The sequence below is a fragment of the Leptodactylus fuscus genome, chromosome 1 (genome assembly GCF_031893055.1).
Source record: "Leptodactylus fuscus isolate aLepFus1 chromosome 1, aLepFus1.hap2, whole genome shotgun sequence".
Lineage (NCBI taxonomy): Eukaryota > Metazoa > Chordata > Amphibia > Anura > Leptodactylidae > Leptodactylus > Leptodactylus fuscus.
In genome coordinates, this window is record NC_134265.1 from 203,240,925 (window position 1) to 203,261,852 (window position 20,928).

The 20,928-nt window shown below is 44.9% G+C and overlaps 2 protein-coding genes across 4 annotated transcripts in view; one reads left to right on the top strand and one right to left on the bottom strand.

Moving 5' to 3' along the window:
- FKBP8 (FKBP prolyl isomerase 8) overlaps nucleotides 1–11,626 on the bottom strand; it is a 35,331-nt gene extending 23,705 nt beyond the window's left edge. Inside the window, exons 1-2 of one of the 3 annotated variants that reach the window (XM_075282210.1) lie at nucleotides 11,556–11,626; nucleotides 4,725–5,035 (exon numbers count right to left, since the gene is read on the bottom strand). In XM_075282210.1, coding sequence (XP_075138311.1) covers nucleotides 4,725–5,028 — 304 coding nt within the window. In that variant the 5' untranslated portion in view covers nucleotides 5,029–5,035; nucleotides 11,556–11,626. Of the gene's footprint in view, nucleotides 1–4,724; nucleotides 5,061–11,548 lie in introns of all 3 variants that reach the window. The other 2 variants (XM_075282193.1, XM_075282201.1) reach the window with 2 other exon arrangements.
- Nucleotides 1–20,928, top strand: part of SSBP4 (single stranded DNA binding protein 4) — a 584,851-nt gene that overhangs the window by 496,093 nt on the left and 67,830 nt on the right. The window lies entirely within an intron of this gene.

Genomic DNA, 20,928 nt, shown 5'->3' on the forward strand with positions numbered 1-20,928 from the left:
GATGTCGGCTCCCTGCTCCTCCATATTCATGATCCCGTGCAGCTGCTTAACTTTCCAAGGTTATATACGTATGTCAATGCAGTGTCAGATACTGACCTCTCAGACATATATTGTCAATAGTCAATCGGCATCTGTTTAAGCAATGTATTCTGGACACAATTACTGCAGTCAGGGAAAATGAAGCCATGCCATTACCAAAACTGTGCATACCGTATTTTACGGACTATAAGGCGCACTGGACTATAAGGCGCATTGCCCATGAGCGCCTTATAGTCCGTCTCGGTTCATATATAAGGCGCACCGGACTATAAGGCGCAGTCCGGTGCGCATTATATGTTATTGAAAGCGGCGGCACGCACACTTTGCCAGCGGCCGCTTAACCCCCCGCGTGCCAGCCGCTTCTATTGGAAGCGCTCGGCAGGCGAGGAGTTAAAGGGGCTCCATCAACAAAATCATGCTGATAGAGCCCAACCGTAAAAGTTATATTAAACTACCCCCCCCCCCCCCCCCCCCCCGTTTTAAAATAAAACCCTGAAACAGAATGTGAAACTTACCGAACGGTGCAGGGTGGGCGGGCATTCAGGCCTCCTCTTCCTCCGATGTTCTGTCCTCCTCCTCCGCCGCTCGCGAACTGATAATGGCCTGGGCGCATGCGCAGTAGCCGTAGTAGAAGCATTATGATATTGCGCATGCGCCCAGGCCATTATCAGTTCGCGAGTGCCGGAGGAAGTGGTCAGGACATCGGAGAAAGAGGAGGCCTGAATGCCCGCCCACCCTGCACCGCTCGGTAAGTTTCACATTCTGTTTCAGGGTTTTATTTTAAAACGGGGGGGGTAGTTTAATATAACTTTTAAGGGTGCATTCACACTACGGAACGCCAGCGTGCATCACAGCCGTACACGCCGGCGTTACAGCAGGGCTGCCGGACACTTCCCATTCATTTCTATGGGAGCCGGCATGCGAGCGCTCCCCATAGAAATGAATGGACTGCTTTTTTCCATTCATTTCTATGGGGAGCGCTCGCATGCCGGCTCCCATAGAAATGAATGGGAAGTGTCCGGCAGCCCTGCTGTAACGCCGGCGTGTACGGCTGTGATGCACGCTGGCATTCCGTAGTGTGAATGCACCCTTACGGTGCCTTTTATGTATGTATGGAAGCGGCACGCAGACTTTGCCGCCGCTTCCATCCATATATAAGGCGCACCGGATTATAAGGCGCACTTACGATTTCTGAGGAAATCGTAGGTTTTTATGTGCGCCTTATAGTCCGGAAAATACGGTACTTCATGAAACCAACAAATTGACAAAGTTCACAAAAAAGTGAAATCTTTTAAACATCGCCAATATAAAGTGTCACTTTTTAATAATGAACTTGATTTTGGAAATATTTAACCAAACATGGCCTTGTGTCTGTGCCATTTTACAGATAATTTATGAGGTTTTGTAGTCCTAGAAAGTACTCCCCTGTAGATGCGGCCGCTTTCTGAATTCCTCTTGCATCTAGAGCAGGGGTCTCAAACTTGCGGGCCAACTGCGGCCACTGGGACAATAGTTTGCGGCCCCCCGCGCAGCTCCCTGCATGTCCCACTATGTCCCTTTAGTGTTTTACTTAAACTTTCCTCCGATCACTCCCCCGCTTATAACAACAATAGAAAGGGATGGGTGATCAGTGGAAAGCTACTACTACTGAAGTTTAAAACTCAAGGTAATGAAAAGTAGCAAAGTCCAGCACGAACGATCAGCCATCCATGTATCATAAAACGTAGCTTTTATTTTACATATAAAAAAAACTATGAGCTTTTATTTTATATATAAAAATGCCATGAGTAAGGGGGCAACCCCGAAACATGTAGGCTCTTGTAACCCCTACTGCTGCACATGAAGTTTTTTTTATATGTAAAATAAAAGCTACGTTTTATGATACATGGATGGCTGATCGTTCGTGCTGGACTTTGCTACTTTTCATTAATTTGTTCCTGTCTCTGCCGGGAGAGATCTCCGAGCACCGATCGCATTGCCTCCATTAACCTACGCCATACCAGCAACGGGATCAAGTGAGTGGATTTGTACTTAACCTTTTGTTACCTTTTTACTACGGATTTGGGCTGTTGCATTTATTTTTTGTTTAAAACTCAAGGACCTGTGTGTGACGTCAGATGTCACGTGACCAGGGAGACGTGTCTTAGTGTGCCAGCCGGAAGATGAAGAAATGTAGTACTGAGAGGAATGTGAGATACAGAGTGGAGTGTGTGTGTGTTTCAGTAACCTAGGGGCAGAGATGGAGGGGGGGGACATGAAACTAGGGCCACAGATGGAAGGGGAACATGAAACTGGGGGCAGAGATGAGGGGGAGCATGAAAATGGGGGCAGATGGAGGGGGGACATGAAAATGGGGACAGATGAAAGGGGGATATGAAATTGGGGCAGATGGAGGGGAACATGAAACTGGGGCAGATGGAGGGGAACATGAAACTGGGGCAGATGGAGGGACAACATGAAACTGGGGACAGATGGAGGGGAGACATAAAATGGGGCAAATGAAGGGAGATATCAAACTGGGGGAGAAAAGGTGGGGGGAGATGAAACTGGGGGTAGATGAAGGGGGGCACTTAAACTGGGGACAACTGGAGGGGGCAGTAAACCGTGGGAGTAGCTGGAGGGGGACCTGTCTGCCTCTAGTTGTCCCCAGTTTATTGTCACCGTCCAGCTACCTCTACGGTTTAATGTCTGCTTCTAGCATCCAGAGTTTAATGTCCCCCTCTAATTGCCCCCAGTTTAATGTCCCACTTCAGCTGCCATTAATTTATTGCCCCCCTCCAACTACCACCACTGTTTTATGTCCCCCTCCAGCTGCTCCAGTTTCATGTCCCCTCTAGTTTCCACCAGTTTAAAGTGGGGCATCAGGAGAGGGACTTAATACTGTGGGACAGTTGGAAGGGAACATTATAATGTGGGGACATATAATGTACGGGTGACTGTAGGAGGATTATACTGTGTGGGGGCACATGAAAAATGAATAAGAATGGGCAGAGACATCATAAAATTGGGCGGAGCTAAATTTGCTGCAGCGAGCATAGCTTGTGGAAAACCTGATGCGGCCCAGCCTCACCCTCCACCTTTACCTCCAGCGGCCCCTGCGTAAATTGAGTTTGAGACCCCTGATCTAGAGCCACATTTTCCATAACGCTAAATGTTAGAGTAGTGCCAGTTACCTGCAGACAAGGGGATGATTTCTTCACCTCACAGCAAGCCAACATAACCAGATATACAGACATATAAACTCACATCTGTTAAGACACATCGGCTCTGGGGTTATCTGGAATTACGCAATGCCCTCCCAAGTATCTCAATAATGACATGTAAAGGATTCCTAATACACCTAGAGCTTGGAAGGGGATGCCATTTCCCAATGTTATTAATGGGGTTGTCAATCTAAGCCGGACCTTTCAGCGCTAGGACACTGTATCATACATAATTCCATGTATCCCGGTGAATGCTGGTTGTGCTGCTAATGAGCTCCCAGCACAGGGGTCCCCAAACCTCGGCCTTGTTATTCCACCTGCGCTTAATAGGGAGATTTAGAGCTGCTCATTTCACCTGTCCTTAAATAAGCACCATTCCCCCATATCCTGCCGTCTTACTCCTGCAAATGACGTCTGTCCTCACTAGCTAGCCGGATTATTCCAACATCTCGTAAATCACCTCCACCGTCACACTTGTTGCCTGTAATGGTTTCCTCTGGGCCTTCTATATTTCACTTGGGTGACAGCTAATATATTCCCAGCATCATGGCTCAGCGATGAAACTCATGGCAGGCCGACTATTAATGGCTTTGTGAATGGAAATAATCATTGACTGCTACTCTCCCTGGTGTCTCTGGATCACCTCACCTACAGTCTAGGACTTTTGTGCATTATTTAACTCAGCTTCATTAGGAAACCTCTTCAAGAATAATAGACTGCAGAAAAAGAGTTGGTTTAAAGAAAATCGTTCACAGACATGCAAACACACATGGGTTTTTGCTTCAGTCATTGAGTCCACTAAAATTCTACGACTTAGCAACTATTCCTATTTATTTAACAGTATATAATGCACAATTCCACTATATTTTGTACACAAGACATAGACTACATATTTTCATTTACAATATGCTGTTATGTCATGTCTGTACACTGTTGTTCTACACTACCACAGTATATGACGGGGTTTTTTAACCTATGTCTATATGGCAACTTTGGTTGTGACTGACATTACTGTAATATGGCGAGCAAGAAATCAAAGTCCGGGGAGTTAAGATTACCTTATCTGTTCCTGCAAGATTTATGCTAAGTCACTTTAAGAGGGCAATCCCAATATTTAGGATTTAATTGCTGGCAAGTATCGCAAACTTCTAGGTGAACTGGCTACCTGGTCCTATTATATGGTCAATAGCAGAAAAACCCAGAGGAGAGGGATTGCCGAGAGACAGCCAAACAGACAAAGACAGCCATCCAGAGACATACACAAGCACTGTTCTAGGTTTTATAACTATGTCAGACTCAGTTTCCTGCTTTATTAGAACCAATTCAAACATAGTAGATTTCAGAGCAGGGTTTCAAGGAAACGTACCAAAATCCATTAATAAAGTATATTACCATATTAATATTGCAAATGTTACCAGAAAATCAAAAGTTGTTCAAAAGTTTAGTTACACTTTATTGGTACCAGGGGATCTGTCAACTTACCTAGAATATCGAGCCACTTATCTTCTGGGCTTTTTCTATCTTCATCATCTTCTGTATGTTCTTTTGATTCAGTTTGTGTTTTGGCTGAACCCTCACCCTCAACAGTTTCAAGAAGTGGAAGATCACTCAAGTCATCATCATCTTCCCCAGTGCTGTCTATAATCTCAAACTCCTCTGTACTATCCACAAGGGAAGTCCTGTCTCTTGGCTTGGAGTCATTTTCTGATAAAGGAGAACTGTCAGACCCATCTTCATGAACTAATGAGTCATCCACATTAGATACACGTTCATCTGTAGATTCCATCCTCTGGCTGGAGATAAGAAAAAAGAAATCACCTAGAAAAAAAAAACACAAAAAAGTTAGGTGCCACGTAAAACTACAAAGCAAATAACAAAAGTGTAACTTTTTTCATGAACAACATGACAAACATTTGCAATGCACTTTTCTCACCAAAGGACTCAAAGTGACTCATTGCGAAGTTGGGGAGTTAATGGCTGCCATACTGGCACTCACCGTAGGGTCAGGTATTTTACAGGAAGCCAATTTAGTAAGAAGTATATTTTTGGCATTTCGGAAGAAACCGGAGTACCCAAAGGAAATCCACGGGGAGAACATACAAACTCCATAAAGACATTGCCCTTGGTCAAATCCGGGATCCCACTACTGCAAGACAACAGTACTACCACAGACACCATTTCAAAATATTAAAAATGACACTATATTCCCAAATCTATAAGAAAATTGGGGAGGGGGAAACAGAACACCCCCCCCATATGATTCTTTTAGTGTCACAAAAACTGAATGGAGAGAATCAGTGCATGCTTAACTACCACCCCATTAAAACTATTCATTGTCTCTTGGGAACAAAGACGAACCAGGGACAGACTTCCACCTACTAGTACAGTGCCTTGTGGAAGTATTCAGTCCCCTTGAACTTTTCAACCTTTTGCCACAATTCAGGCTTCAAACAAAGTTATAAAATTTTATTTTATTAAATTTTTTTTTTTTTTCTTTTTTTTTTGGGGGGGGGGGGGGGAAGAGTCAACAACAAGTGGGACACAATTGGGAAGTGGAACGAAATTTATTGGATATTTGAAACTTTTTTAACAAATAAAAAAACTGAAAAATTGAGCATGCAAAATTATTCGGCCCCCTTGCGTTAATACTTTGTACCGCCACCATTTGCTGCGATTACAGCTGCAAGTTGCTTGGGGTATGTCTCTATCTGTTTTGCACATCGAGAGATTGAAATTCTTGCCCATTCTTCCTTGCAAAACAGCTTGAGCTCAGTGAGGTTGGATGGAGAGCGTTTGTGAACAGCAGTTTTCAGCTCTTTCCACAAATTCTCGATTGGATTCAGGTTTGGACTTTGTCTTGGCCATTCTAACACCTGGATACGTTTACTTGTGAACCATTCCACTGTAGATTTTGCTTTATGTTTTGGATCATTGTCTTGTTGGAAGATAAATCTCCGTCCCAGTCTCAGGTCTTTTGCAGACTCCAACAAGTTTTCTTCCGGAATGGTCCTGTATTTGGCTCCATCCATCTTCCCATCAATTTTAACCATCTTCCCTGTCCCTGCTGAAGAAAAGCAAGCCCAAGCCATGATTCTGCCACCACCATGTGTGACAGTGGGGATGGTGTGTTCAGGGTGATGAGCTGTGCTGCTTTTACGCCAAACATATCGTTTTGCATTGTGGCCAAAAAGTTCGGTATTAGTTTCATCTGACCAGAGCACCTTCTTCCACATGTTTGGTGTGTCTCCCAGGTGGCTTGTGGCAAACAAGACTTTTTATGGATATCTTTGAGAAATGGCTTTCTTCTTGCCACTCTACCATAAAGGCCAGATTTGTGCAGTGTACGACTGATTGTTGTTCTATGGACAGACTCTCCCACCTCAGCTGTAGATCTCTGCAGTTCATCCAGAGTGACCATGGGCCTCTTGGCTGCATCTCTGATCAGTCTTCTCCTTGTTTGAGATGAAAGTTTAGAGGGACGGCCGGGTCTTGGTAGATTTGCAGTGGTCTGATACTCCTTCCATTTCAATATGATTGCTTGCTCAGTGCTTCTTGGGATGTTTAAAGCTTGGGAAATCTTTTTATGTCCAAATCCGGCTTTAAACTTCTCCACAACAGTATCTTGGAGCTGCTTGGTGTGTTCCTTGGTCTTCATGATGCTCTCTGCGCTTTAAACAGAACCCTGAGACTATCACAGAGCAGGTGCATTTATACGGAGACTTGATTACACACAGGTGGATTCTATTTATCATCATCAGTCATTTAGGACAACATTGGATCATTCAGAGATCCTCACTGAATTTCTGCAGTGAGTTTGCTGCACTGAAAGTAAAGGGGTCGAATAACATTGCACACCCCACTTTTCAGTTTTTTTATTTGTTAAAAAAGTTTAAAATATCCAATAAATTTCGTTCCACTTCACAATTGTGTCCCACTTGTTGTTGATTCTTCCCCATAAAATTAAAGTTTCCTATCTTTATGTTTGAAGTCTGAAACGTGGCAAAAGGTTGAAAAGTTCAAGGGGGCCAAATACTTTTACAAGGCACTGTACCTTTAGTACCGCTGTCCAGGTCCCCGGTCACATCTTTACTTACACTCCTGTGGAATGACATGTCCCCCAAGGGTACAACTTACCACATTAGTGGGGCAGCTAGTCACTTGTTGCCATAGTGATGGCACTGAGGTTGACGTACCATAGCAGCAGCATTGTGGGAACAGGTAAAGAAGACCTTTCACCACCTCCTCCAAGAATCGTTTAACAGGTGCTGCTCCACCGATTCCGGCACTGTCAGAAATTTTTCTCCAGACCCCACAGTTCCCGAGCAATGAGTGCTAGTGGTTTAGGAGCTCAATATACTATTTAGATTCTTTACTGTTAAGCTGGTGATGTCAGGTAGGAGCAGGCAAGGGATGAGATTCTGAGCTCTCTGAAACTGTGCACTTTTGTTGGGGGCTCTGAATTACAACCCCTTGCCTGCTCCTACCTAGTTGTAAGTATAGCGTCTAAATAGCAAATAAGGCACCAAAATTAACTGTATAGATTGCTAAGGAACAGTGGAGGCTAGAAAAAAAATTCCTACTGTACTGTAATGAATGGAGTAGCACCTACTAGCAAATGCTACAAACTGGAGTTGGTGGAGGTGGTGAAAGGTCCTCTTTAAAGAGAGTCTATCATTGCAGAAATTGATTTTTTTTTTACTGACCCCATGTTGGAAGAGCCTTTACGCTTACATTTATTTCTCTTCTATTCCATGCCATTCTTGAATTGTACAGTTTTCCTGTAGTCTTCTTCTCCGCGTCAGCAGCCAACATTCTCTTTTTTAGGATCGAAATCCCGCACATGGTTCAGGCAGATCCGCCAGCTCAGGATTACGATCCCAAAAAGAAGAGAACATCGGCTGCTGACACAGCAAAGAGGACGACAGAAGAAGAAACGGGGGTGTCAAAATAAAATCATTATGTTAAAGCCTTATTCATATTATATAATTAATGCTTTGCATACTTTGTTTCATATCCACTATCACAGGAATTCACTCACTAGCTTTTAAATGAATTAGAGGACCTTAACTGCTTCTGTCTGACCATGGCTGTTAACCATTTAACACCACAGCCCTGATGTCACTCACCGATAGGACCACCACCTCAACACAGAAAGAGCAGAAATTTCAATAAATGTTTTATACTGAATATTTTCCCATAAAACTATAATTCATCTGTTCAGCTCCTACTGCTCTATAACATGCTGCCTGCAGACTGGACCACAAATTTCATGAAACATAGCCTCTCAACCAAATATAAAAAAAATATCTGTTTGGTAACCACTGTCATGAAGAAAAAAAACACCATATACAAACATATATGTTGTTATGCAATTGTATATCATCTGTTGCAAATGAAAAGCATAGATATTCAATTATGCATAGCAGTAAGAGTAGTGGTAGCTCCTCTGTGAAGGATGATCCTAAACTGGTACATATTTTTATATTTGCTTTGGTATTAACCTGGAGGATGTTTTGCAGGAGGATTTTTTAGTGGAAGAGGGGCATGCAGGGCTACACACCACACTCATACAAATAGGCACAAAAAACCTAATGGAGATGACATATCTCTATTTTAAGAATTTATCTATTTTGCAAGCGTCTTTAAACTGTGACATTTCATCCCATACAAGTAGTGAGGTCTGGTTATTTTCATGGGCCTCAACATTGCTATGTGAATTCTGCCAGGTCATCTAACCTGTCCACTGTATTATCTCCTCATTGTAAGCATAGGGGATAAGTGTTGGAGAAGTACCAGTAAAAACATACGATGCTAGGTTCACACTAGCGTTGGTCTCTCAGTCGTTCAGGTTGGGACCAGTATGACGGAGAGCCTGTCTGCTAAAGAAAAAAAAAAAAATGGTTACCCGTGTACCCCATAGACCATACCTGGCCAATGTACGGTCCGCGGGCCACATCTGGCCGTCTGACTGGTTCTGTCCGGCCTGCATAGCTTGTGGGATAAAAGTAGATGCTGAATGGGAAGTCTGCTAAAGGACCTGTGATGACGTCATCACAGGTCCTTTAGCTCACTAGGATAGGCTAAGACTCGTTAGTGGGCGGAGCCACACAGGACAGTGTGGTTGCTGTTACACAGAAAGAGCAAGCTGCCGGGAATGGAGACTGAAGGAAGATAAGGAGAGAAGAGACAGTATGTGTGAGTAAGAGGAAAGAACTGGTGCAGATGTAGGGGGGACATTAATCTAGGGGGCAGATGGAGGGTGACATTAAATTAGGGGCAGATGAAGGGGGACATTAAACTGGGGCAGCTGGAGGAGCACATTAAACCGTGGGGGGTAGTTGGACATGTCTGCATCAATTTGCCCCCAGTTTAATGTCCTCCTCCAACTACCCCAACTGTTTAATGTCCCCCACCAGCTGCCCCAGTTAAATGTCCCCTCTGGTTTCTGCTAGTTTAAATTGGGGCACCAGGAAAGGGACTTAATACTGTGGGGCATTTGGAGGGAAACGTTATAATGCGGGTCTGTATAATGTTGGGGCGACTGTAGGAGAATTATACCTTGTGGGCACACATGGAAAAATGATTGAGAATAGGCGGAGTCAACGTAGAAGTGGGTGGAGCTAAATTTGCCACAGCGCGCATGGTCCTCTAGAACATTTTCAATTTCTCATGCAGCCCCGTGGGAAAATTAATTGCACACCCCTGCCATAGACTGGGGTCTGTTCGGTTTTTGCTCGTTTTATGCTGGACCAGTGGACCTGAGATATAGCTTTATTCTCACCAGTGTGGGTATCACATACAACCTGATGGATATTATACAGTATGTTCTATAACAAGGCAGATCGCAGGATCATGAAGAAAACCTAGCTGTGAAGTAAGCAATTGGTGATCAATATTAATAACAAGGTCCTTAAAAAAAAAAAAAAAAGGAGTATCCTGCATGTGCCACATGTACTCCTTGTACAGTGTTTCAGCGGTCACCAACGAAAAGGAAGATGAGACTCCACGGACTGTTATACCCCAAACCAACCGCCCCACCCCACCTCCCCATATAACGGTCACCAATGAAGAGGAAGATGAGACTCCACGGACTGTTATACCCCAAACCAACCCCACCTCCCCATATAGCGGTCATCAACTAAGAGGGAGACGAGACTCCATGGACTGTTATACCCCAAACCACCCCCACTTTACTAGTTTTGGTAATGCCAAATATCTATTCGGACGTGCCAATAAAGCTTTTTGATTTGATTCCCCATCCTTTTTAGGCTCATGAAACCCCTGTCACTGAAAATAGAGTAGTTTTGATGAGAACTTTGGTGCAGTTTTTAATTTTTACAGGTGAAACTTGTTAAATAACTTTTTTTACCTGTAAAATTAAGAAACTTAAAAAAAAAAAAAAAAAAGTCCTTTTTTTTCCTGGTGTACTTTTACCTGCACCGTCCTATAAAAAATCACCCCCAAGCAGCACATTTGTCACACCATCTATGTGGGTTCACTAGGGAGCATAATATATAATATGGGGGTGGGGGCAACTGAGGAGAGAATTATACCATGAAAGTGGTTAGCCCACTGGGGAGAGCATTATACGGTTTAGCAACTAACGGAGCCTAGGCGTATTTCTTATCCTGGGGCAATGTTTTTCACATCCTCTGCTGTCCAAGATTCGGGGTGCACCACTTGTAGCAAACATGTATGCAGCGTAATGTGCTTTGTCTATGTGGCACGCTTATGCTAAACCTGATGCAGTAGTGTTGTGAATCATTTACCTAATAGATCACTAAACTCAGGCTACTCCCGCCTAAGGGCTTGTTCACATGTTCGCTTTTAATGGACGTGTGATCTCACAGAGTTATTCGCAGAGTGCATGTGATCCCATTGATTTCAATGGCCCCTGCTACTAGATGAGAACCCCTAAGATGGCCAGTCCAGGTACACACACTTATTATTACAGTTATCTGCTCATACAGCAGATGAAAGTGAGCCAGTCATAAGCATATACGCAGCAACAAGAGGATGCTGTGTAGTATTAAGAATAACGTCCATAGTATTACAGTGGATTGCAAGGTATCCTGAGCCTTCATACTACAATGGCTTCAGACTACTCCATCCCTGTGTGTGCTCACAGATGGAAGGGCTCTCTACAGTGCTTACCAATACTTGTCCTGTCCGCCCCCCATGGCGTACGGGCGCCCCACAACACGCACAGGGCAGTATACTAACAGCACTGCTGCCCATAGCTGCCACAGCGGTGTGCCTAACCCACTGAGAAGCCAGCGCCCCTGGGTCCCCTACACATGCCCCACCAGTTACCGTGTCCTGCCTGCAGCCACCGGGCTCTAGAGTAAATGTCACCTGCAGCTCCCAGCGCTGCTCCCACCTGGATCGCGCAGCTCTTCCGGTACCAGGATGTAAACAGCGCTGTGATTGGCCACATTGCCTCCTCTCCTGATTGGCTAGGAGAGTTCCATCCCTGTGCCGCACATGACCCAGTACTATAGGGCTTGTCTGTAGAAGATACTGTCTCAATAATGTGCTAGTCATGACCGTAGGGCGGAGTGCTCAGGGTTACACAACAGGTATATTCAGGCGCTGCCACTACGCCAATGTCTGTTGAAAACCTCCTGCCCTTGTCATGTAATAATTCATATATATTTACATGTTTCACTGTGAAAACCACACGGCCATTTACTGCTACACAAAGTTGTGGCCAGTTTTCCAGAGGCAGTTTCAGCTAAGTACAGGGTGAGGCCAATGGGTCCACTGGTGTACATGTGTAGCTGCTGGTTTAGCAGTCCTGCTCTCTGTCCTTTGGGTCCACTAGCAGACCCCAATGAGAGAGACCACAGCACTAGTGTGAACCTAGCGTCAGGCTACATGCAATAGCTGTATATTTGGTTAGTGTGCCATCCATTATTTTATGACGCATTCTTTTCTATGACAAGTGTATTTTTCACAGGTTTGTGTGGAGGACTGTGAGTACCACTTAAGGTAGGTTCACACCAGCGTTCAGGTCTTCGTTCTCAGCTTTTCTGTCTTCTGCTGGCAGAAGACGGAAAGCTATCAGAGCGGGTCCGGTGGTGAGCGTTTTATGCTCTCCGCTGCAAAACCGTTTTTTTAAAACCAAACACAGAGTACTGCATGTCCAACTCTGTGTCCGATTTAAAAAAAAAACAGTTTCGCGGCGGAGAGCATAAAACGCTCACTGGTGCTCACAGCCGGACATCTTTCATACCCATTCAAATGAATGGGTATGAAAGAGTCCTGCAGGTTTCCGTATCCTGCCTCTGTTTTGTGCAGGAAACAGAAACCTGCAGAACGGAGACCGGGCGCAGATGTGAACGAGCCCTTAAAGGGATTTTATCATTAGAATCCTTTTTTCTACAAACAACACATCAGAATAGCCTTCAGAAAGACTATTCTTCGTCTACCTTTCTTTTTCTTATCTGCACCGCCGTTCCTGAGAATTTTCTTTTTTATTCCCTATGCAAATGAGTGTTCAGAAAGCACAGTGGGCGTTCCCCCACTATTCAGAAAGCACAGGGGACAACCCCTGTGCTCACCAAAGACACTCCAGCAACGCCTCTGACTTCTTCTGCTGACGCCTCTCTGCCGCTTTATCAGCCAGCAGAGCTGACTGCTCGTGTCAGTTCGGCCACAGGAAAATGGCCGAATGGACATGCGCAGTCGGCTCTGCTGGCTGATGACGCGGCGGAGAGGCGTCAGCAGAAGAAGACAGAGGCGTTGCTGGAGCATCTTTAGAAAGCACAGGGGGGGCGTTCCCTTACGTTCCACCAGCAGCACAATATTGTGGTATTTCTGCCCCTGTGTGCTGGTAGGACAGAATGGGATTTTTACTAAAGACCTGTTAAAAATAAGACTCTCCTCTTCTCAATATAAGGAAGGAACTGTGTTTTTATTCTGTCGTGTTGGTGGGACAGTCGGGGGAAAGTTATCCCTTATTGATTTTATTCCATATTGATTTTTTTTGTAAACTTACCCCCTTCTCTTTCCTGCCCAGTCTGTGTCTAATTCTTGAGGTCTGTGCCCTGGCTGCCTCAGCCTTCCTTCTGTGCTTGCTTCAGGCTTTTCCTTATCCTTCTGTGAAAGAAACTTTAGGAGTTTTTTCTTTTCCTGGCTTTGGATGGCATCCTGTGCAAAACACTCAGTTCCTGGTTGCTGAAGCAGCATGTACATGTTTGGTGCACTTCCAATCTCCCTGTGATGTCATCTGACATCATCTTCGTGTCTGGTGATTCTGGCCTTCTCCTGTTCCTCCTCTTTTGTTTTAGAATAGGGGAAAGGAATAAAACGTTTAAATATATATAAAAAAGGACTAATACAGATAGTTCAGTGATTTATCTGTCTTCAGCTGGTCTTTGCTTAGAAGTATGCTAAGTTTGGCTGAGCAAGAGGGACACACAGCCTTAGCCAAAGTGTATTGCTACAGCTGTGAGCGAATTTATACACTGCCAGCCATGAGAGAGGAACTGGAAGTGTAAGTAGTACCATTATATGTTAAATTTTTGGTAGATCGGAGGCCACTACTTTGGCCATTCTTGGCTAAATTCTGCCTGTGAAGAGGACCCTTCCTAGGGGTTCTTCTTGCTAGATCCCTAATATTATGCTGCTGGTGGGATGTAAGGGAAGCAGAAATTATGATGTTAATGTAACATCTTTGCCCATCTGGCGCCATCATCCAGCCGCACGCTGCGGCGCAGGAGACGTGTTCGGTTGTAATTTATTCCGTTGGTTTCTCCTTGCACTGTCTGAACACTGCCCTATTCTTTACCTTGGTAATTGATTTTCCACCACACCCATCTCCTTCACCTTCAGTTTGCTCTGCTCCTCTAAAGGTTAATCTGGCCGTGCCCTGTGATTGACAGCCGCCTTCCTGTCAACTCCATGGGCGGGTTCTTCCTCCCTATATAGCCTTGGTTCCCATTCAGACCAGTGCTTGCTATTGCCGTGCGCATACCTGCTCTTACTGTCTCTGTTTTGATTACTCTATTATACTTGACCTTTGGCTTTCCTCACTGACTTCTCTTTTTGGACTCCGATTTGGTACTGTATTGCCCGACTGTTACTGACCCTTGGCTAAGTTGACTTCCCATTGTTGTTGTTCGTCTTGTCTGCGTTTTGTGTGTCACATACTCAGGGAGGGACTGTCTTCGTGGTTGCCGCCTATTACGTAGGATAGGGCCTGGCAATAGGAAGGGACAGTAGGGGGCATAAGCTTAGGGCTCACTGTCTCTTGTGTCCCCGTTCCAGGGTTCCCTAACACTGCCTAACAGTTAAACTGTTTTCCCTGTCCCAACAGCAACACAAGATTCCCTCCGTATATTTAATGTATATTGTCTTTATAATTACACAGTTGGGGCGGGGGTCTTCCTTCCATATATTGATAGGAGGATGCTCTTATTTTTTCATTAAAGTCTTTATTGAAGATTTTCACGGAACAATACAATCATCAAAAGGAACAATTGAGTTTGTGGATGGGGAGGTGGAGCCGGGAGGGGAGTCAGGGGACAAACAGAAGAGCAATCATTGGGAATGGTAGAGGAGGGAGAAGGGATGAGTAAACTCTCTGACAGCAGAGAAAAAACATCATATCCAAGGGAACAATTGGACGAACAGTCAAAACAAAAGAGTAAGCAAAAGGGTACAAAACCCAACTAGGAAAAGAGGGGAGAAAAAGAAGGTGTAGTTACTCTCCCTAAAGTGTGTGTGTGTGTGTGTGTGTGTGGAGGGGGGGGGCAGCAGCAGGGTAGCTGGAGTACAAGGGGGATTCAAAGTGAATAGGAAGCAGAGGTAGCTAAGAAAATAAGAATAAGGGAGAAGAGTTAGTACTGTTAAGGGAGTCATGAGCAAAGGCAGACTGGAAATCAGCGGAGTAATAGAAAGTGCCCCAGAGGAGCCACAGTTGTTGGCAAATTCTATCATCACTATTTAATTCAGCAAGCAGGCTTTCCACTCTATGGATACGAAGGAGTTCCTTCAACCAGGATGCCAGTGAGGGAGGGGAGGACGATTTCCGCAGTCTGGCAATGCCGTCCAAGCAGCAACTAGCATAAAATCAAGCAACCTACGGGTGTGCCTCTTAAATTTCCTGAGAAAAATGGAGAGGAGGAGAGGGGCTGGGTTGCCTCCGTCCAAAACGGGCGCATGAGAGAACATTCCCACCAGACGTGCACCATCCAACCCTGATCAGTATTGCATCTCCAACAACGATCAGAAGTGGAGTGGTAAATCCTGTGGAGGACAGAAGGTACTCTATACCAGTGTGAGAGAATTTTAAAGTTAGTTTCTTGTGCCTGACAGGAGGTAGAGAACCTGTGGCATGCTCGGAAGTCAGATGACCACACGTCCGGTGGGATCGAAACCCCTAACTCCTGCTCCCATCCCTCAGTTTAGGCTGGCAGTTGATCAGCAGGTTCCTCTAATAACGTACCATAGACGAAGGAGATGGCACGTGACAGAGACACAGTAGAGACAAAGATGTTCGAATGGCAACAGAGCCCTCTGTTGGTCATGTGTGTGCGTAATAGAGGTGTAGAAGCGGGTCAGTTGAGTGTATTGCCAATGGGAAGCGGTGGTGACAGCAGCTAGAGGAAGCAGGTTAGATAGAGGAAGGAGAGACAATGTCGAGAGTGCATGATGGAAGCGGTGTGGTGGCGAGCCCGTGGTGTAGGAGAGAAACGTGGAACGCTGGGCAGCAGGGAAGTCTGGATTGCATAAGATGGGAGTCATAGGGCCATCATTCTTGAAAAGGCGTCGGACGGTGCTGTAGAGACAACAAGTCCTAAGCACATGTCGAAAAACATATGGTAGGGGTTGAGTAGCGCTATCCGACCAGTGGCGTTTGCGATGCCAAGGTAGTGCAGAGAGAGGGAGATGGCTCAGCAACCCCTTCAGGGCAATTCAGAGTTTAGAATGGGTGGTGTGATGCCAGTCAAGGACACGTACCATAGTCGCAGACAGGTAGTAGCTGAAGCAATCTGGGACAGTCAGGCCTCCTCTTTGCTTAGGTCTGATAAGAGTGTTCTATGCGCAAGAGCTTTGAGGCCCAGATAAACTTGGTTAGTGTTTTCTGAAGCAAGGTGAAGAAGACCTTGGGTATTGTAATGGGAATAATTTGAAATAGGTATAAGAGCCTGGGGAGAATGTTAATTTTTAACATGTTGATGCAACCGAACCAGGAAAATCCTCTGGTATCCCAACGACCAAGGTCTGCCTGGATAGTATGTAGAAGTGTCAAGAGGTTCTGGGAGTAAGTAGATGCTAGGCCACCAGGAAGATACACACCTAGATATTTAATCGACTTCAGGGACCAAGAGAAGGAAAAGGAAGCTCGGAGGTCCCGGACCAGGGGCGCAGGGAGGGAGATATTGAGAGCTGTGCTTTTGGTCAGATTGACTTTGTAGTTGCTATAGTAGCTATAGAAAGATAGCTCACATAGGGGAGATGGTTTAGAGGTTATTGGCTGGGTAATAAAGAGCAGGACATCGTCTGCAAATGCTGATATTAAATGGAGATCTTGGACACGAAGGCCTTGAATATTTGGATTGTTACGAATGGCCACAAGGAGGTGCTGTATGACAAGGGCGTGTAGCATAGGGGAGAGAGAGAAGCCCTGCCGTGTGCCATTATGGATGGCGAGCGGAGAGGAGAGGGTGCCGTTAACACACACTTGCGCTTTTGGGGAGTTGTAAAGAGCTTGGATCCAGGTGATCATAGCGGGGCCGAGCCCTATCTTAGCTAGCGTGGCCTCCAAGAACCTCCAATCAATCCTATTGAAGGCGTTTTTTGCGTCCAGTGATAGTAGCATCACTGGAATATGTGAGCGGTGTGCATGGTGGATAGCAGAAAAGGCTTTCAAGGTATTATCCCGAGCCTCTCTATGGGGAATAAATCCCACCTGATCCAGGTGCACTAGGTCCTCCATATGTGGCCCCAATCTGTTGGTGATGAGTTTGGGCATATAGCTTTACGTCAGTATTGATGAGGGATATAGGCCTGTAACTAGAGCAGAGTAGAGGGTCTTTGCCCTCTTTAGGTTCGGTAGAAATCCCGGTTTTCGTCTGTATGCAAATGAGTTCTCTCGCAGCACTGGGGGTGGTCCCCAGCACTTAAACCGCACTGGGGGCGTCCCCAATGCTGCAAGAGAATTTGGTTTTGCAGGCATTCTTCCGCGGCCCCTATTCATTGAATATCGCGGCTGTCGTCCAACACATAGTCATGTTCTATGGGCCTTACTGTGTATTACGGTAGTTTTTGTAATTGTAATGAGAACTTTCTTGACCAATAACACAGTTCAATCTCCTCAATGCAGTTGAACAATGATTTATTGTTAAGTTCAAAGGACGCAACATATCAGTAAAAATGTTTTACATCTTATGCCATTTCTCGTCATTAAATATATGATAAAAGATGCAAATCTATCTGGCATAGATCTGAGATTGTGCCGCATCTTACTCATACTGGCACAGGGGAGATTATGGCATAGGAAATGTCATGATGAAACTACTCCAGTGACTTTATTAAAGAGGACCTTTCATCAGATTGGGCGCAGGCAGTTCCATATACTGCTGGAAAGCTGACAGTGCGCTGAATTCAGAACTAGAAAAAAATGGCCTGGGCGCATGCGTAGTAGCCATAGTAGAAGCAGCACGCTACTGCACATGCGCCCAGGCCATTTTTTTTTTAGCAATGTCAGTTCGCGAGCACCGGAGGAAGACGGGACCCGAGGACATCGCAGGAAGAGGAGGCGTGGATGAAGAAGACGGCGCACCCTGAATGCCCGCCCAGCGTGCACGATGGGTAAGTAGATCACATTCTTTTTTAGGGTATTATTTTAAAACTGGGGGGTAGTTTAATATAACTTTAGCGGTGCCTGAATAGCCTTTTTAAAGGCTATTCACGCATATGTGGGCTCTATCAGCATGATTTTGCTGATAGAGCCCCTTTAAACAGACACTTGTTATGATTCTGGAAAGGACTATGTCTGTCCTAGTCTTCTACCCATCTAATGCATAAGGACACAAAAGGAGGCTAGGGAGGAATATAAGCTAGGCGTACATCATGTCATCATGATTACCTGGGCAATCCCAAGCATTTTGTTATGTTCTTGTTTGGCATTATATATTTCTCTACAGCCTATGGACTAATGAGGACTGTATTTGCCACATAGTGCCTACCCTGAGCCTTTCGATGGACAATGCCCTATTGCTGAAAGAGACTCTACCCACCTATTGGCATTATGTTTCTACTGTTTATTATGTTTTGGTTTTACATATAATCACGGGGTATTGTTCTTTTACATAAGTCATGTCATATTGTTGTTTGCCATTATTCTCTGTTTATTGTTTATCAGGTATCCAACCCTACTACCAGTGTGCATCCCGTCTCTCCAGGTTCCTACGTGCTAGTTAGTCGACAAGGACGGCTCTTTTCTTAGTGGGGGTGTATGTAATGTCCTGGTACTGCTAGTCCAATTCCCTTTTATAGTCCTTGCAGACCGAGATGATATGGACATTTGCATATAAGGTAAAGCGTTTACTCCCCCTTCTATCCTTCATTTCTATTTTTCCAGAGCCAGCACACCGGGAAATTGTAACAGAGACGTCTTTTCCTCTGTACCCAAGATTCTTCTCAGAGAATACTTTCTTCTGAATCTCCAAGCAGAGATGTCTTTTCCTCTGCCTCCAAGATGTTCCTCAGAGAGTGTTTTCCTCTGAAGCTCCATGTCTCTACGAGTAGGCCGTCCTGTTATCCATACATCTGGGAACTCCACACGTATCTCTCTATTCAAGTAAGTCTTTGGGACAAATCTATATTTAAGGAGCCCATAGCTAGTCCGACGGAAATTGAGGGTTCCCCGCCATCGACAACTTGTATCTCCTCTTCTATATACGTGTACCCAGCTTTGTTGAGGTCTAACCCCCTGGATACAGGCCATCCTTACAAGTATATACAAGTTTAACTTCCCAAGCTACTACGAGTTAACCAAGTCCAAGGTATTCTTGCTCAAAGCTCCATCACCTGATTAAGTGGACACTGTCTATAAAGATCGATGTATTGTATGTGAAGAATCACTCCGTCATCTGTATATTTGTATCAACTCGTCCTGCTAGTAAAAAGAGCAAGGATTACCCCCACTGTCAGATATCAGAGTGGGGGCGGGTAGTCGGGGACATCAAAAAGGAGATTTTGTGCACATTCGGGACCCAGGGACCCCCTGAAAGCCGGCCACATCTGATACTGTATATTACCTGTGATACCAGCCCTGGCCCTCCTGAGTGTTGCATCACTATTTATAAGCAGTAACTATCATTTATATGGGCGCTATAACTGATAAGGGTGTAATATTTATAAGCAGGGACTATTATTTGTAAGGAGGAGCTATAGTAACTGATGACTGGGTAAAAAAAAAATCTATTCGGCAGTACAAAGGTGCTCATTGGAATTATGTGTCGGAAAATGGGGCTTGTTATTACTATTCTGGAGGCATTATTAAAGGGTTGCCACTGGAAGACAATGGTGTTTGTACATCAGCATTTGGAGCACCCGTTGTCTAAAATGTTCCTGCCTGAGGATATATAATTGTTCAAAACCTCTTCAGACTTCTCAAAAAGGGAATAAAATGAAAAGAACAAAACACATAATAAAGTAAGCAATAAAAAGGAGAGAAGCATCCACATCCAATAAAATATACCCACACTTACCTTATAGCTATTCTCCAGAAAAAGTACAAAAAAAAGTGCTAAAAACAACTGAGGGCGGGTTCACTCCTGCGCCCGAACTCCGTTCTGCAGGTTTCAGTTTCCTGCCCGAGAAACTGGGCAGGAGATGGAAACCAGCAGGCACTTTTCAAACCCATACATTTGAATGGGTTTGAAAAGTGTCCGGCCGTGAGCAGCTGTGAGCGTTTTGTGCTCTCTGCAGCGAAACATTTTTTTTTTTAACTGGACACAAAGTCGGACATGTAGGACTTTGTGTCCGACAGCTAGTGTCCGTAGCTAATGTCCGCGGAAGATTTTAGCATCGGACACTAGCTGTGCCCGTTTACAATTTCCATTATTTTAAATGGGACATCATGTAGTGTCTGTGGGTGTCCTTAAGTGTCCGTATACAAAGATGTCCGATTTTTCAAGCAGACAGCAAAATCCTACAGTTGGACTCAACTGTGTCGATGAGACCATGGGGAACTAGGGTGCGGAGGGTGTAGATCCAGTAGGGACTCACATTGTCTGAGCTGCAGTGTAATGCCGTAGAGGGAATGATGAATTTCCCTACTGTGTCTGCACACAGTTGTCATCAGGCATTGGCTATAAAGGTTGTCATTATTAAATCAAAGCAGCAGACTGGTTTGTCTCAATCTACTCTTGGTCATTTACGGATGTCACTGCCATTTCACAAGATACACTTTCTTTGGTCCAATCAGGCATGTTGTCCAGCAGTGATCCCCCACTCTTCGTAGTTCAAGGGCTGCTGCCTGCTTTATTCCATGGCTAAGTTTACATCTGTTTCGAAGATGAAAAAGTCCTGTATGCACAACTTTCATCCGCCGATTTCAATTTAAAGACAATGAACAACTGATGGACATCATTATAGTCTATGGGGTCTGTAGGGCTTTATATGTATCCATTATTGTAGTAGTCCTATTGTAGCGGTCCCCTGTCCATTG